This window comes from Malurus melanocephalus, unplaced genomic scaffold, assembly GCF_030028575.1.
Source record: "Malurus melanocephalus ecotype Western Australia unplaced genomic scaffold, MMel_1.1 scaffold_426, whole genome shotgun sequence".
Classification (NCBI taxonomy): domain Eukaryota; kingdom Metazoa; phylum Chordata; class Aves; order Passeriformes; family Maluridae; genus Malurus; species Malurus melanocephalus.
The window spans coordinates 396,189-412,228 of record NW_026623658.1 but is presented as its reverse complement, the minus strand read 5'-3'; the positions used below and the strand labels follow the sequence as shown (position 1 = coordinate 412,228).

General features: G+C 58.5%; 2 protein-coding genes across 2 annotated transcripts; both read right to left on the bottom strand.

Moving 5' to 3' along the window:
- Positions 1 to 127: 127 nt before the first annotated feature.
- On the bottom strand, positions 128 to 2,259 carry LRRC55 (leucine rich repeat containing 55). The gene is made up of 2 exons (XM_057379904.1): positions 1,650 to 2,259; positions 128 to 1,572 (listed from the first exon to the last, which is right to left on the bottom strand). Exons 1-2 carry the CDS (start codon positions 2,257 to 2,259, stop codon positions 1,337 to 1,339), a joined length of 846 nt encoding a protein of 281 aa, XP_057235887.1. The 3' UTR covers positions 128 to 1,336.
- A 3,093-nt stretch (positions 2,260 to 5,352) lies between these two features.
- LOC130581688 (inner centromere protein-like) lies at positions 5,353 to 15,680 on the bottom strand. The gene is made up of 20 exons (XM_057379944.1): positions 15,437 to 15,680; positions 15,178 to 15,291; positions 13,499 to 14,169; positions 12,530 to 12,581; positions 11,963 to 11,996; positions 11,620 to 11,719; positions 11,024 to 11,111; positions 10,387 to 10,522; positions 10,224 to 10,316; positions 10,102 to 10,113; positions 9,742 to 9,840; positions 9,538 to 9,647; positions 9,301 to 9,412; positions 8,557 to 8,667; positions 8,204 to 8,328; positions 7,936 to 8,014; positions 7,037 to 7,144; positions 6,745 to 6,831; positions 5,985 to 6,141; positions 5,353 to 5,636 (listed from the first exon to the last, which is right to left on the bottom strand). Exons 1-20 carry the CDS (start codon positions 15,565 to 15,567, stop codon positions 5,449 to 5,451), a joined length of 2,607 nt encoding a protein of 868 aa, XP_057235927.1. The 5' UTR covers positions 15,568 to 15,680; the 3' UTR covers positions 5,353 to 5,448.
- Positions 15,681 to 16,040: the final 360 nt, after the last annotated feature.

Genomic DNA, 16,040 nt, shown 5'->3' with positions numbered 1-16,040 from the left:
AAGGAAAGGAAAGGAAAGGAAAGGAAAGGAAAGGAAAGGAAAGGAAAGGAAAGGAAAGGAAAGGAAAGGAAAGGAAAGGAAAGGAAAGGAAATGGATAAAGAAACAATGAAATCAAAAGACAAAGAGAAACAAAAGAGAAGGAAAATAAAACATAAATGAAAAAATAAAAAGAAGAGGATGAGGGTGAGGCAGAGGAGGGAGCCAGTGGGATGCAGGCRGATGCTCCGAGCCTGTGTGGCCAGTCTGGGGGGGCAGGAGTTGTGGGCGGTGCAGGGTTGTGGAGCAGGGTGGGGTTCCTGGACTCACTGAAAGGAAAATAATAAAACCCCAGAGAAAACAGAGAAGGCAGAGGCCAAGTTTCCTTTCTTGGGGGAAGCGCTGGGGCTAGGGTGCAGCTGGAGCCCTTTTGGGGTGGCCTGGGGTCAAACAATACCCTGCTCCTGCGCACTCAGCCTCTGGGGGGACAGGGAAAGGGACAAAGCAGCCCCTGGGTGACCCTGGTCCCAACCCCCAGCCCTGCTCCCCACCAGACACCAGGGACAGGTGACACAGGCACTGGGGACGTGGCCGCCCTGGCTGGACAGAAGGTCATTGGCTTTCTGATTTTTCCTTTTCCTTCTTTTTTTGCCTGTTTTTACAGCTCCTCCCACCTCCCGACTATCCCTCAAGAGAGGCAATGCCCGGTKCCTTATTTGGCCCGGGAGAGGAGGGAAATGCTGTCCCTGGGAGATGCAATCCCTGGRAAGTGCCATCCTTGGGAGATCCCATCCCTTAGAGATGTCACAGCTTGTCCCACCGGGTCATCCCGGTGCTGTCCCAGCACACCCCRGTGTCACCAGCAAGGCCCTGGAGCAATGGTGCCAAGCTGGCTGTCAGCACCACTTCCCTCCCCTGTGGATTTTTGGGGAGGCTGGAGAGTGAGGGCAGGATTTAGCGGGCTCCAGTGGCGCTGCTTTGGGGCTGAAAGGGGGGATTTCCTCAGTGCCCCCAGGAGAGTGGCTATGGTCCCCAAGGCACACACAGCTTTGGGGGTCTCTCCCAGGTGGAGGTGGGGGGTTCCCAGGGGGTTCCCAAGTCACTGCCTCAACCAGTCCTGGTCAGCGGGAACAGAACAGGAGGGGGTCCAAGCTCACGGTGACAGGGGGGTGCAAAAACTCCCCACTTCGGGGCAAAAGGAAGCGGGGCTGTCCCCTGGTGTCCCCAGCGTCTTGAGGGCCACCCTGGCACAGGGGGTGGTGGGAGGGGACGCGGACAAGGCACAGTCTGGTGTCCCCGCGGGGGCGGCCGGGCTGGGGGATGGCCGGGGCGGGGGTCTATCGGCGGCGGTGGCAGTCCCTAAACGTCCTCGTCCTCGCTGGCCTTGCTCCAGCGGTGGCAGCAGTTGGCCGTGATGCCCAGCAGGAAGTTGGTGGCCACCGAGGCGATGGAGACGACGAAGCCCACGAAGGCGATGAAGAGATAGTCGTCGAGGGTCAGCGTGAGGTGGCAGGCCTGGAAGCTCTCTTCCGTCAGCGACAGCAGCGGGGCCCCCGCCACCTCGGGGGGAGCCCAGCACTCGGCCTGCTGCGAATCTGCGGGACGGAGGGATGGCGTCAGCCCGGGCGGGACGGACACCCCGGGCAGGGTGGGCACCCCGGGCGGCACCTACCCGAGGAGCAGCGCTGGATGCGCCCCCGCAGCCACTTGAGGAGGGGCTCCATGGCGCAGCCRCACAGCCAGGGGTTGCCCCCCAGGCGCAGCCCCACCAGGCCGGGCAGCCCCTCCAGGGCGTCGAGGCTGAGGGCGGCCAGCCCGCCGTAGCTGAGGTCCAGCTCTCGCAGCTGGGCCAGSCCGCGGAAGGCCTGCGGGTGAACGCGGCGCAGCCCCGGGTTGTGGCTGAGGTCGAGGCGCAGCAGCGCGCTGGCCTCRCGGAACATGTCGGCGGGCACCAGGCTGAAGTTGTTGTAGCTGAGGTCCAGGTGCGCCAGGCGCCGGGCGCCGCGGAACAGCCCGGCCGGCAGCGCCGCCAGCGAGTTGTTGCGCAGGTCGAGGGCGCGCAGCTGCCCGTAGCAGCCCAGGTAGCCCGGCGGGATGCTGGCGATGCGGTTGTGGGCCAGGCTCAGGTTGCCGGTGTCCAGCGGCAGCTCGGGAGGCACGGAGAAGAGGCGCTGCCCGCTGCAGTCCACCGCCTGCCCGCGGCAGCTGCACAGCACCGGGCAGCCCGCGCCCGCCGCCGCCACCGCCGCCGCCGCCGCCAGCAGCCAGGGGCCCAGCAGCATGGCCTCGTGGCCGCGGCCCTCACGGGGCTCCGGGGGCCATCCCGCCCGCCCGCTCACGCCTGTGAGGGCTGCCGGCGGCCGGCCGCGGGGCCGGGCTCGCGGCGGTCACAGCGACGTCCCCGGCATCCCGGCGGCATCCGGGGGGCGACGCCAACCCCTCCGGGGGCAGCGGCGGGGCCGGCGTCGGGCCGTCAGCGGCCGCCTGCGAGGAAGAGGAGGGGGGGAGGAAGCCGTGCCGGCCGCACGCCCCGCCGGGGGGGCCGCAGCTGTCGCGGCCCGGCGTGGCCTCCWGGGTGCCCACACCCTCCCCGTGCCCCCCGAGCGTCCCCCGGGGATTTCGGGCAGCAAAGGGCCCCCCAGTCCCGCTGACCTTGGCCACCCCGTCCTGGCCGGTGGCGGGCAGGGCAGAGGTGCTGTTCCGCAGTCCCCCACCGGCCCCCGCCAGCCCTCCTCCACCACCGGCTGAGCCCGGTGCCGGGGACGCGCTCCCCGTTTCCCTCCTGGGGGAAGGTCCCCGCTCCCAGCACCCATTAGGGTCCTCCCCGGCCTGCCCTCTCCCCCCACCACCTGACCGCGTCTGCTCCATCTTCCCTCGCCCTCACCGCCCCAGCTCCATCCTTTCCCACCGCTCCACCTTGCCCCGCTCACTCCCCATCCCCGGGGCCCCCCGACCCCTCCGGCGGGGCGGGGGTCCCCCGGGGTACTCACTGGCCGGGRAAGGAGCAGGGCCTGCCTCCCTGCGGTGATGCGGGGGTCCCGAGCGGCGATGTGGGGGGCTCCGGACGGTGATGGTGGGGTCCCCGGGGGCCACCCACACCCCGGAGGCTGCCAAGTCGGGAGCTGGGCTCCGGCGGCGACGGCCGAGGCTGCTGCAAGCCTGGCGATGGGAGCAGGTCTTTCCCCACCTCCTTCCTCCCCTCCTCCTCCTCGTCCTCCCTTGTCTCTCTCTTTCTCTGTCTCTTTTTTTTTTCCTCTTTTTTTCCTTAGGGCCAGATACTGACGTGTCGGTGTCTCTTAGCAACTGCCTCCACATCTCTGAGCAACAGGAGAGCGGGATGCGGAGCCGCCGAGCCACGGAGACAGCGGCGGGCGGGCGGAGGTGCCCCCGCCCCAGGGACCCCCTGCCCAGGCCGGGGGACCCGCACCCGCATGGCCGGGGCACCCGGCAGGGATGGAGCAGCAAGAGGGGTGGCATCCTTCTCCCCTACCCCGGTCCCCAGCCCTCCCACACTCTCCCAGCCCGGGGAAGCATCCTCGTGGGATGGGGTGAATCAGGGGTTCCCAGGCGCTGAAAACAGAAACAGATGACGTGGCGGCAGAGGGGAGAAACGAGGCAGCCGGGATCCGAGGGGAGATCAAGGATGCAAAGGGGGCGCTGGGATCCGAGGGGCACTGCCACCCTCCTGTGCTCCTGCTGTGCTCACRGCCCTGGAAAATGCCTCAGGTTGACATGGATTATTTTGCTTCACGCGAGCTGAAACATTCCCTTTCCCTTCTCTTTTTAGAGGGACACAGTGGGGTCAGCCACCTGCCCCTTCCCACCTGAGAACAGCCCTTTGGGATGACAGGGATGCCCATGGTTTGCTCTGGGAATGCTGCAGCACCATGGCTCCAGCATTTCTAGGAAGGAGGCACTTCCACATCCAGCCCGCCCACGTCTAGGGGATCCCTGCTTAATTCTCTCCTGCTGATTTCATGGAGCTGCTCCTTTTTCCAGCTGGCACCGGCAGCCCGATGCTGGTGCTGGGGGGCCTTTTGCTCCCCACATCCCATGGGATGGATCCTCCCCGGTGCGACTCTGGCAGACAGATGGCACAGCCGCCTCTCCTGGGGTGGCATTAACCAGCACYGCTCCAGGCTCGCAGGGAGCTCCTGGGAGCTTCTGGAGTGCCAGGCTGGGCTCCCAGCGGGCCCCAGGAGCTGCGGGAGCCGAGCAGAGCCAGCARCAGCACAGACACCTCATTAGCGTTCAGCCCGGAGCCTGGCAGTGCAGCCCTGCCAGCAGCTGTTGGCGCTGAGGTTTTTTCCACTCCCCCACTGTTCTGGGCTCTGCTGGCACCAAACAAACTGGGRAATTGTCCTGACTGGGGCTGAGCTGCACTGGGCTTGTGTCCCCCTCACCAAATCGCCTGTGGAGGTGGCCACGGGGACACCGTGGTTCAGGGCACTGTCCCTGAGGAAGCCAGGGGATGATGCTCCCTTCGAGGCTGGGAAGGAGACTGGTTGTCCTCCCCCCCTCACCCTGAACCCCCCACAGGATCCTAACCCCATTCAGAAAGCATTCCTTTCTGGAYAAAGGAATRTCCTTCTGGATAAAGTGAGCAAAARTCCACTTGTGAGAGCACTGGCTCAGGGGTGAGTGCTCCAAGCCCTGTTTTTGTGGAAGGAGTGGCAGGATGACTCTAGGGATTCTGGCTCCGTAAATCTACAGCCAGARCCTTTTCTCTTTCAATCTGTCACTGTCCCCGTCAATCTATGTGCATTCAGGCTTAGGAAACGAGGAAGGAAGGAGAGGGATGGGTGCAGCTCTGGGACTGTAGGGTCAAAGCAGGATCCCCTCCCCCAGAAACACTGAGAGAGCCCCTGGGGAACCATCCCATCCCCATGCCCAAATCAACCCAACTCCTGCTCAAGGCAGGCTGWACACTTATCCTGGCAAAAACAGGATCCAGAGCTCAGCCTGGGCTTCCTTTTCCTATTAGAAAAGAAGGGTGAGGAGGCATTAGCCACTGCKTAAATTGTCCAGGGAGATTTTTCCAAAAGCAGGAAGAAGAGKCTGGCTCAGACTACGATGAGGGCACAGGAATTGCAGATAATTAAGATGGTAAAGATAGAGAAATACATAAATATAGTAAATACTCAGAAAAAGCATTAAAAAATGTTATCCCTACAGGGTGATTAAAAAATCTGATCTTCCCTACAGCCATTTCCAAGCTTCCTTCTGTGAAGGAATATCCTAAGTGAATAGGAAATGAGGCAGAATAGGAAATGTATCTGGTTGCAGATAAGTAACAGTGATTTCTGCAAGGCAAAAGGCACAGTTACCAAGGTATGGGAGACACACAGAGCGCTGGACTTTATTATAAACAACTTTATTGTTKCTCAGGAAAAGAAAACAATATTAAAATTGTAAATACAGGGCAAGTAGGAAACACAGTCCCTTAGAAAAACCCTTGTCCCTGCCTTGGCTCAGCTCTGGGAGTTGGAGGAGGGGCCGGGTGGGGAGTGCCACACGGCCGAGCTCGTGCGCTTGAAGTAGCGGGGTTTGCTCTTGTAGAAGATGTCCTCGAGTTTGGGGGTGGGGATGGCCCCGAACAGCGCGTCCAGGTCGGGGGGGTTGTAATACTGGTGCACCACGGCCCCCTGGAGCTGCGTCCCTGCAGGAATAACGACAACAACAGTCGGGTGCAGGCCCTGCCCAAGCCTGCAGGATGGGCACACTCCTTGCCTTCCCCTCTGAGAACCCATCACCTGGGCAGGAGTGATGGGACATCACCCAGAGCCACCACACCTCACTGCCCTGCAGGATTTAGGGCTGTCCCCCCTTTCTTCTCAGAGAACTCCCGTTTTACCTCAGTCCCTGAACCTTTGCAGGAAGCAGTGCTGATCATCCCCTAAGCACACAGAGCTGGGAGCTGCTAGTGCTTCCAGGGGTGCACACACTCCTGGACAGCGCTTTGGGACGGCTCCAAGCCCAGCTGGAAAGCTCCAGTGCTGGCACCTACCCTCGGCCCAGGCAGGGACWGGCTTCCGAGGGTTGCTCTCATCATCTGTGGAGTCGTCGCTGTTCAGATCCAGCCCGTAGCTGTTGTCATCGGTCACAGGGGATCCTGGTCCCTCAGCACCCTTCAGGGACCCTAGGCAGGATGTGGAGAGGGATCTCTGAAAYCACACACAGAGCAGTGGTGAGCAAGGGAAGCAGTGCTTCCCTGGRTGGGATGGCCACCAGAGCCCCAAAGTGTTCAAATCCTGAACCAACACAAAACTGTCACTGGGCTCTGTGCCTTGGCACCTGCTCTTAACCCTCCCTCCCCTCCTGTTTTCTCAGGAAAAAAACAAGGAAAGGAGCAACGTGCACATCCCAGGACTCAACTCTGCACACAATATGTGGGTTTGAGTGTAAAGTCGGTTTTCCCTCCCTGGAGCTCTGACACAGCCAGGATGGAAGCCGCAGCYCCACGGCAGAGTCCCGGCAGGGACAGCGTTCCACCCCAACTCCGCGCAGCCTTTGCTGCCGCTCTGCCTCGAGAACGCTCCGCACTCGCAGCTGGCACAGCTCGGCTGCCCAGGGCCGCTCCCGGCGGGACATCGCCCCAGGCCCTGCTGCCCTCCTGTGGCCGCTTCCAGCATCTTTTCTGCCACAAACCGCTCGTTTTTTTCCATGGCATTCGGTGTGCCGAGCGCTGCGGTGGCTCCGAGCCGCAGGGGCCAAGTAGCCACAGCAGGCGGGGGCCACCCGAGGGCTGTGCCGGGGCCAGGGCTCACCTTGACGGCTTTGTTCGGCCACGTCCCAGGTGCTGCTGCTTGGATGGGTTTTTTCTCTTCTCCCAGCAGCTGCTGACCGTCTGCCACCTTTAAGACACGGGAATGAAGTCATTCCTCACTCACACAGAACAGCCCCTGGGACAGAGCTGTGTTCTCGGCAGCTCTGGCAAAACCCAGCTCTCGGTGCCTCTGTAGCATCTTCTGCAGAAATGACCCCAGACCCAAGACTCCCAGATAAAGCCAGTCCTGTCTCTCCTCAGATCCAGCCCAGCTCTCTGGAGCCCTCACTCACCCTCTCTGCTTGCAGCCACATGTTAAGAGCTGGGAAAAAGAGTTCTGGTGGCTCATAWCTTTTCTCCAGCCCAGGCACAAGGGGTGGCTCTTTGGGCCTCTCTTTCCCCTAATATAGAGAAAAAAATTCACTACTCACCTTTGTGATGCAAACCACTTCTCCCAGAGTTTCCCCTCCTGTGCTGCTCAGCACTTGGACTTACTTCCATTTTCTCCTGCCTGGAAAAGCTTTGCCAGGCTCATTCTGGCCCAGCTGCTGGCAGCACAGGAAGGATTCCGACATTAAATTAAATTTATACAGCACAAAAGAGTCCAAGTGCCAGGGACTGAGGGAAGGAGTACAGCAGGAGCCCACACAGGAGGAAGAATTGATCCTGAAGAGGAAGAACCATTTGGGGCATTGATTTTTCACTAATGAAGCAATGAATTCAAGAATAGAGAGTGAAAGAAAACGTTAATGTGATATTTCAAGACAAACAGCCCTGACTTCAAGCCCCAACATTCTTTGTGCAAGCGCAAATGAAGTGACACAGAGACATGGGGCACCCGTTTGGTTTGGGGGTGACATTTTTTGGGCACAATGAGGAAATGTGGCAGGAAGACATAAATCTCTAGTTTTCATATTGATTTCAGCATCAGAGGATGCCGTTTTTGGCATTTTTCCAAGTGCCATTTCTTGGCTGTCACCATCTCACGACAGGGCTGAGGGCTCACCTGTCAGCCAGGGGCACCCCAACTCTTGGCTTGTTTCTGCAAAGCCTCTGCACAGTAACAATCCTTAGTTTTATTGTATTTGATCCTCCAACCATCCCTGAAGAACACCTGATCCTGAGCCCAGCCTGTGTGCCCTGTGTGCCCTGTGTGCTGCAGGGAGGCTGATGACAGAACACTGCAGCTCACCTTGGTGGCCTTGACAGCCAATGCCGCTGGCTCCAGCTGTGCCYGGAGGGGCTTCTCCTTCCCTCGCTGCTTGGGATCCCTGGGAAAAAGAGAATTTAAACATGGGGAAGCATGTCCATCTGTCCCTCACGCTCTTACAGCTTCCTGTTCCTGCCCTCCAACCTCCAGGCAGCTCCAGAGCCCAGTTCCAACACCATATTTACATTATTTGCTTCCCCATGCCCATGGCCAATTAATTCCCTGCTCCAGGACAGGCGCCAGCTCWCACCTGTCCTTCACTTGTTCCAGCTGTTGCTGCTCCAGAAGATTCTTCAGTTCCAAGACTTTCTTCCCTCTTTCCTTGACGTCATCATCTCTCCTTTTCTGCAGTAGTCCTTGCTGTTCATTTTCCTCCTGAAGAAGCAAGAGGAAAACCCCTATAAGCCTCCAGTAGCTGGGACATGTCTCTCTTCTGTCCCAACCCAATCTCAGGTGCCTGGACAAAGATCAGGCAGCCCAGACCCCAAAATCCCTGCAGAAGCAGGCAGTGACCTGTCTCTGTCCCACCCTCCACACCAACACAGCAGGTCCCTGCTATCCCTGTCCTTTTCTGTGTGCGGGAGGGTTTTGAGATGCTCTTACTCCTCTCAGTGCTTTCTGCTTCCGTGCCTCTGCTTCCCCGTGCTTCTTGGATGCTTTCCTTTTGGTCTGCTCCTCTGCCACCTTCTCTTCCCTCACTTGTGAGACGTGCACCTGGAAAAGCCACACCCATCAGCTCCACCACTCCAAGGACACACCTCACAGCCCTGGAGGGAGATGGGGACCTTGGGATACCCCAGGTTCTAAGGAGACCAAGGGCCCAGCACCCAGCAGTGGGTGTGCTTTTGTCTGCTCAGGGGTTGGGAAGGGCTGCAAGGAGTGTGTAGGCTGTTTTCCAAGGCTGACCCTTTTCAAAGGTCACTTCAGTCCRGCCCAAAATGAGCAGCCAGGCCTCACCCAGAGGCTGCTCAGGCTCCAGCCCCAGCCCCAGAACCCTCAGCCTTGCATGGCCATAACATGTGACCACAAAAGGGGCCAGATGAGGCTCTGAAACCCAAACCTGACCCAAATGAACCCCCAGCTGAATCACACTCCAGTCCAAGGATGTGGGCCAGGTGAGGCTGTCACCTGCAGGGCTGTGCCCACATCAGGCAGGGGCTGCCACATTCCCTGAATGCAGAGCACCATGAACAGGGCCTGTCCCAACAGGAACGTGCAGGGGGCTGGAGAACAAAAGCCTCCTCTTGTCAGAAGAATTCTGGCATGCACAGACCTTGCCAGTGCCCTGCTCACACCTCCYGGTCTCACAGCTCTCTGAGAGGCCCAAAGCCCACTCAGCCTTCTCACCCTCTCATCACTTTGCAGGATCTTCTGCTCCATTCGCTTTTTCTTCTTTTCCTCCATCTGTTCCGCACGCTCCCGAGCCTGCGGGGCCTTCCTCAGACGCTCTTCCCGCTTCCTGGGCAGTGCGTGGGCAAGAGGGACCCGTTAGCTCTGCCTGCTCCCAAAGTGCTYGTTCCACGTGGGAGGCACAAGGCAAGTCTGTGCTGACCCAAGGTGCCCAGGGAAAGGGACCCAACTCACTGCTTCATTTCTGCCTGACGCCGCCTCTTCTCCTCCTCTACTTTCTTCTTCCTCTGTTCCTCAGCCTCCTGCTTCTTGCGGAGGTTCTCCAGTCTCTGCCTCTCCTTCTCCTGGAGGAGGAACAGTTCAGACTGTACCAGGTGCTGCRGGCTGTGTCTCCTGCCAGGCAGCCTGGTAAACACAGTCGCTGTCAGAATCATTCACTTGGACACCGGGATGGGGAGTGAGGAGAAGGGAACACAACGCACATTTGGCAACAGGGATTATCCAATGCGAGCAGAAGTACAGGAGAGAGAGGTACAGCTGCAGAGAACATATTTAGGCAAAGAACAGCACATCCCTGCTGTAGGTGACCACCTGTCCCAGAAAAAGGAGGGAGCACAGGGCATAGGGCAGCCTGGCTCAGAGGCCAGAAGCTCCCAGCAGGGCCCAGTCCCAGGAGAACAAACCTGCACAGAGATCCTGTCACCTCACCACTGGTGCAGCCAGAGGGCTGATGGACATKGGTGTGAGAGGAGAGCATAGTCAGTGCGTCCAGCCCCACAGTTAAGGTGTCATACTTACAACAAAATCCCCCTGCAGAGAAAGGACACGAAAAGCACMATCAAATGTTTGGAAGTAACACCAGAACTCCCCTTCCCAGTTCATGTAGCCCATGTTCCTCCTACCCCTTGCACATGACACACCTTGGGGTTGGGCCGGGTGGGAGTYCCGCGCTTGAGGAAGTCCTTGATGCCACCCCCTTGTCCCTGCAGGAAGTTCTTCAGCGGCCTGACAGCCTGAGGGGAGAGAGGGAGGGAGCTCAGGGACTGCCGGGTGTCTCAGGCACAGGGCTGGGGCACCACTCACCTTGCTGGCCGGAGAGGGGGATGATGGAGCCTGGTTTGCCAAGGTCTTGTGCTTCTCATCCAAAGGGGAAAGGCCACGGCCCCTCGGCTGCTGCCCATGCCACAGGACACCCAGGGCTTGCTTRCAGCCTCTCATCCTGGTGGCATTAGCAGGAGGGACATTAATTGGCTGTCACACTTCTCAGAGGGAGTGGATTTACTTGCGGTTACACACTTCTCCCAAAACCTCCCCCAGCAACATGTGGTGAAGAGACACATCAGGTGTTCTGGGAGTCAGGTCGGGTTTCCCAGACACTCCCACAAAAATAACCAGGTCAGTCACTCRCTCCCTGATCACCCCCTCAGGAACCCTCAGAGTCTGCTCCCAGCTCTGAGCTAACTGTGCTGTCTCATCTCTGCCAGTTTGTGCAGGACCATGGGTGCTCCTGCCCATGCCAGACCCTGTCCCAGACCCAAAAAAGGCTCCACAAATCACAAGGAACTCCCAGGAGACAGGATCTAGCCAAAGGGCATTTCAGARCTACTGGAAGTCAGGAGTGGAAGGCAGGAAAACAAACCCCCACAACCCTTTTTAACACAAATGACTTAAAACGCTAAGCTTGAGTCCTTCCAGACCCCAGGCTCATCCCTGCTCCTACCACATCTGGGAGGGATTCTCCCGGGCCTTGGCACAGTGGGGTTGCTCCTGGCTCTTCTGGGGTTCACTGTTGGGGTTTACRTGGCTTCCTGTGGAGAAACCTGCAGTCAGTGCCACGTGTGAGGCGTCCAGCTCCCTCCAGAGACCCTTCCCTCCACTCTAGCTGCTTGTCAGATCCCGAAGCTTCCACAGGGAACAAAACCTCTGCACATCTCCTTGCTCAGAAGCATGGAAAATAATTAGGACCTCTAAATCTTCACATAATGCAAACCCAGAGGGAAAGGACATGACATTCTGTGGAAGATTCCAGCTCCAGGAGCTYCTTCCCAAATGCCCCCACTCGAGTCCTTGCACAGGCTGAAGCTGAACAGGACAGTGTTTGTCTCAAGGCTCGGATACACATGTCATGTCCCTGCCCACCTAATTGATGTCACCTCTTCAGGAGGTCCAAACTTCACCTGGAAAACCTCCCTGACTAGTCAGAGGTGGCTCTGTTCCAACACAAATCCCTTATTTCACAGGAATGCCCCAGCTGACCTCGAGGTCTGTGTGTGCTGGGGRCTTCATGCAAGGAAAGCAAGACCACCTGGAAGTTACCTGCAGAATTCCCTGCCTGCTGCTCCAGAGGGGACAAGTGCTGTGCAGGAGGGCTGGTGGCTCGGGGACTTGTGCCTGGAAGGAGGATGCCTTTGGGAGCCTGCAAGGAAAGGGGACAAGCATTCCCTTAGCACAGCTGCTCCAAAGAACAAGGCTACCAGGAAGCTGCTGCCCTGGAAAAGCCAGCTGCTTGCTCCTAGAGGGTTTGCTTCTCTCCCAGTGAGGTCTGTGATGGCTCATTTTGGGACACCAGTCACATCCCTGCACCCAGTGACAACTTCAGCAAAGGTGTCGACCCATCAAGAACGTGTTAACAGTCTGAGAGTTACTCCTTGGAACTCACCTTTTCCCTCGGGGAATCTGGCTCCAGCTCAGGYCTGTAAAGGAAAAGCTGCTTTAATAATTTAAATTCCCTCTGGAGGCAAGGTACAGGTGATTGAGGCASTGTATGGGACCCTAAGGGAGGTGCAGGTTCCTAAGCACCAGAGGCAGTTCCAGCCAGGCACCCCAAGGCTGGGCTGTAAATTCCTCTGAAGGTCTGCCCACCATGCTACTGAACACCCCACAAACAGCTTTGGCCCCTGTACAGGTAAGGAGGAAGCTCTGACAGCCTCAGGCTCAGCCTTCCTCACCTGTCCCCTCTCCAGCCAGAGGGGAGATGACTGACCACCACCACCCTGGCATTCCATGGCTAGTGACAGCCAGGAACCCCAGGACACACCATCACCCACCCCAGTGAAGGACTTAATTTCGCTGTGCCTGAATAGCACAAACTGAAATCTCATCAGCCCCAGGTGACAGCAACACCTGAGCAGTCCCTGACAAAATCCGTGACAGAAAAAGCACTTGGAAAGTGTCCTCACAGGGAATTCTGGGATCCTTTCCCACCTGCTTTACATGGCAGCCTCACCTTGTGCTGCTGGCTGCATCTTCTTCCAGAAAAGCCTCCAAGGAGCTCTGACCTGGAGAGAAAAGCCTAAATGGGGTTGGGGATTTCACCTCCAGGCTCCCAACAGCCACTGGGTGCCCATGGAGGAGCTCAGGCTTCCTCCCAGGAACAGGGATTGCTCAGCTTTCCCCACCAGCACCACACCTCCCTCGAGTGCCACTGAAGCTGGAGTGGGCTGGGAAGGCAGAGCACTGAGGCAGCAGCTCTGCAGCCTGCTCCAGCTGCCTGTGTCACAGCCAGCATTCCCAGGCCATTGGCTGCAGCTCCTGCCTCCCTGCACGCTCTGCTGCAGGGATCCGGGGGGTTTGGGCTGATTCCAGGCTCGTTCCACACCCCCATCACACCCCTTCGCTCCAAGTGTTATCACAAATGCCTGGATACGGCGTGACTCAAGACTGACAAAGCTGAATTCCAGAGGCCTCCATGCTCCACCACAGCCCATTTGCCTGCAGCAGCAATGGTTTTGGAAAGCCCAAACGGCCAAACACGATCAGGAGCAGCAGGAACTGAGGGTACAAGGGATTTGGAGCTACCAGGAATGGCCTGGGCTCCTGACACCTGCTCCTCTGGTGACACAGCTAATTTGAGACTCTTCTATCCTCCCCCAAAAAGCATCTGAGCCCATTTCAGCCTAATTTCAGGGCTGCACTTCCAGCCCTATTGATTTTTCAGAGAGCTGGCAGAGGCCATAAATTAAAGCCCTCCCCCAGGGAATGCAGCAGTTTCTCCTGATCCAAAGGCACGCRTGGCTGGAGCCACAATTGTTCTTTTTGCTCCTTCCCAACCTGTACACCCCAACTCCACCTGCACTCCAGCCAAATCCTGGCCTGACGCTGCCCCCAGGAACCCACAAGGGGAATGGAGACTTGGGAGAGCCAGAGCCAGGGGTGAGGTGCTCCATTCCCATATGGAAGCGGAGCAAGGACTCACAGCTCACTCTGCTGGAGGCTGAGGAGGACTCCCKCGCCGCTGCCTTCTTGGCCATGACCCTGCTGATGGATCTCCTGATCATGTTCTCCCTCTTGGCGGCCAGCGAGCATTTTTTCACCAGGGAAACCCTACGGCTCCTGCGGGGGGCATCCATCCCGCTCCGGCGGCGCGTCCTGGATTTCTCTGTCGCGCTTTTGCTGGGGGAGTTCTGGACGAGCAGGGYCTCGAGGCCTGGAGGAGCTCCATCTCCTTGGAGCGTGGCAGGATCACCATTTGGAGAGGTCTTGGGYGTGGAGGTGCTGGCTCTCCTGGGATCCTGCTCCTCATCCCTTCCTGGCTGTTCAGCCAGGATCCCAGTGACACCAGGGACCTCCTGCAGCTCGGCCACTGCATCCGCCTCAGGTGGCTGCTCCCCCAAAACTGCAGGAGAGGCTGCATCACCCCTAGCAGCACCCTGAGGACACTCCTGGCGATCCAGGTCTGCCACAGGAACACCTGCTTCCACAGGCTGCTTCCCAGGGAGAGCTGGGAGCTGGGGTGTGATGCCAGCTGGAGATCCCGGAGCGCAGCCAGGCACAGRCACCTCCTGCCCCTCACAGACATGGCTCCGGGGCTGCTGGGAATTCAGACTGGAAGGCACCGGCTTGACACCGCTCCTCCTGCGGGATAACCTTAAAGGAAAAGAATTTTGAAGGAAGTGGTGAAGTCTGATCCCAAATAAGTTTTAGATGGTGTTAAAGWGAAGTTGCTGCTGTCTTCTCCACTCCACCATTCCCCCTCACAGCCCATCCTATCCCTGGGGAGAGGCACACTGGCACAGCTCAGGCTGGGTATCCAGAGTGAAATGAGGAGAGGAGCACCCATGGCCCTACACCAAGAGCTGGGATTAAACCCCACCCTGGAAGCAGGGCAGGGGAACACACGGTGCATCACCTTCTTGCTGACTGGCCTGGCTGCATCAGCACACCTTCCCAAACCAAGTCTGACTGAGGGAAAACACAAACAGGAGTTTTCTTCTCTTGGGGAACAGCTCAGCAGTGACCTTGAGCACCCAGAGCAGGGCTGAGAGCTGTCCCTGCTCTGATCCACAGCGCTGCTTCTTCAGCCCTCCCTCACACACACACACACACACACACACACACACCTCCCACACTTCTGCTGCTTTCCCCACCCTCCACATCTGCTTCCTGACAATCTCCCAGCTCTAACTCTTCCTCCTGTGAGCTTTTCAGCACCCTTAGCACAATTGTAGTGCCCTAACACACCAACAGATGAAGTTTGGGCAACTTTAAAAGTGTGGTGGGTTCTAAGCAAATCACTTGGAATTGCYACTTCAGCCACTTGATAACCCCATGGAGCCTCCCTGCCTGCCAGCTTCTGAGAGCACATCCCATTCCCAGGTTTTCCAGGCACTGACACTGAGGTTTAGGGAGTGAACATCAGGAGTAGCAACCTCAGGCCAAAAGCCAAATCCAAGGAGACAAAACCCAAATCCAAACAGACAAGAAAATAACAGTGCTTAACTCTGTAAGGTGAAGGATAGCAGCCAACTTTATCTCAAACTCTCACCAGAATCCAAACAGTACCAATGTGCCCCTTTRCTAACTCAGGGAATGCAAGCAGTGTTTTATTTCACCCCAACACCATGAGGCAGARCCAAAGCAAGCTGACACACCTACCTCCTCCTGCTCAGCTCCTTGTTCTCTTCCTTCAGCCAGGACGACTGCCTTTTCCTGGGCTTCCTCCTCTGCGATGGCGTTTTGGGCAAGAGCATGGGCTCATCCCTGAAGCTGCTGTGGAGCAGAAGAGGCAGAGCACAGATTGCTTCCCCCACTGGCCACATCAACCCTCCCAAAACAAGGGAAGGATGGGGCCCAAACCCACSCCGAGCTGGGAGCTCAGGTGGGCACAGAGGGGTCTCCTCAGGGCAGCCCCTACCTCTCAAGCATCCTCATGCCCTGCTCCTCCACCTCCCGCAGCCAGGCCAGGTGCTTGTGCCGGGCGTCATGGAGRAAGCGGGACAGCCTCTGCCCGCACACTTCCAGCAGCAGCTGGGGACCCTCCGCCATTGCTTTGCCTGGAACACAGAGGGAYGGGATAATGCTGGTGAGCACCCAATGCGGGAAAGAGGAATGCAGGCACCAGGGTGCTCCTGGGCATGGGGRAATTGTGAAGATAGGCCRGGGCACAGGTTCTGAGGGACCCCTCCCAGGTATGCTCCACACCGCTCGCTCGCCGCCCGCCCCGAGCCGCCGCCTCGCCCGCTCACCACACCCTCACAGCACAGCCCTGCCCTTCCCGCCCCGAAGTTATCCCCGGCTTTCGCCAATCACAGGGCGCACCTCCCAATCCCCAGTCTCTTATTGGTTCTAGAGCCTGTCCATCATCCGCCAGCTATTCAATTGAGCAGCCCATGGGCCCGCCCCCTCAAGCCCCGCCTTCCGAGCCGAGTCCTCCAAGAGCATAGAGAAGGGAGAGCAGAGCGGCGCCGAGAGCGAGCCCTTCCCCCGACAGCCAATGGCGTGGGCGGGCCAGGAGAGGC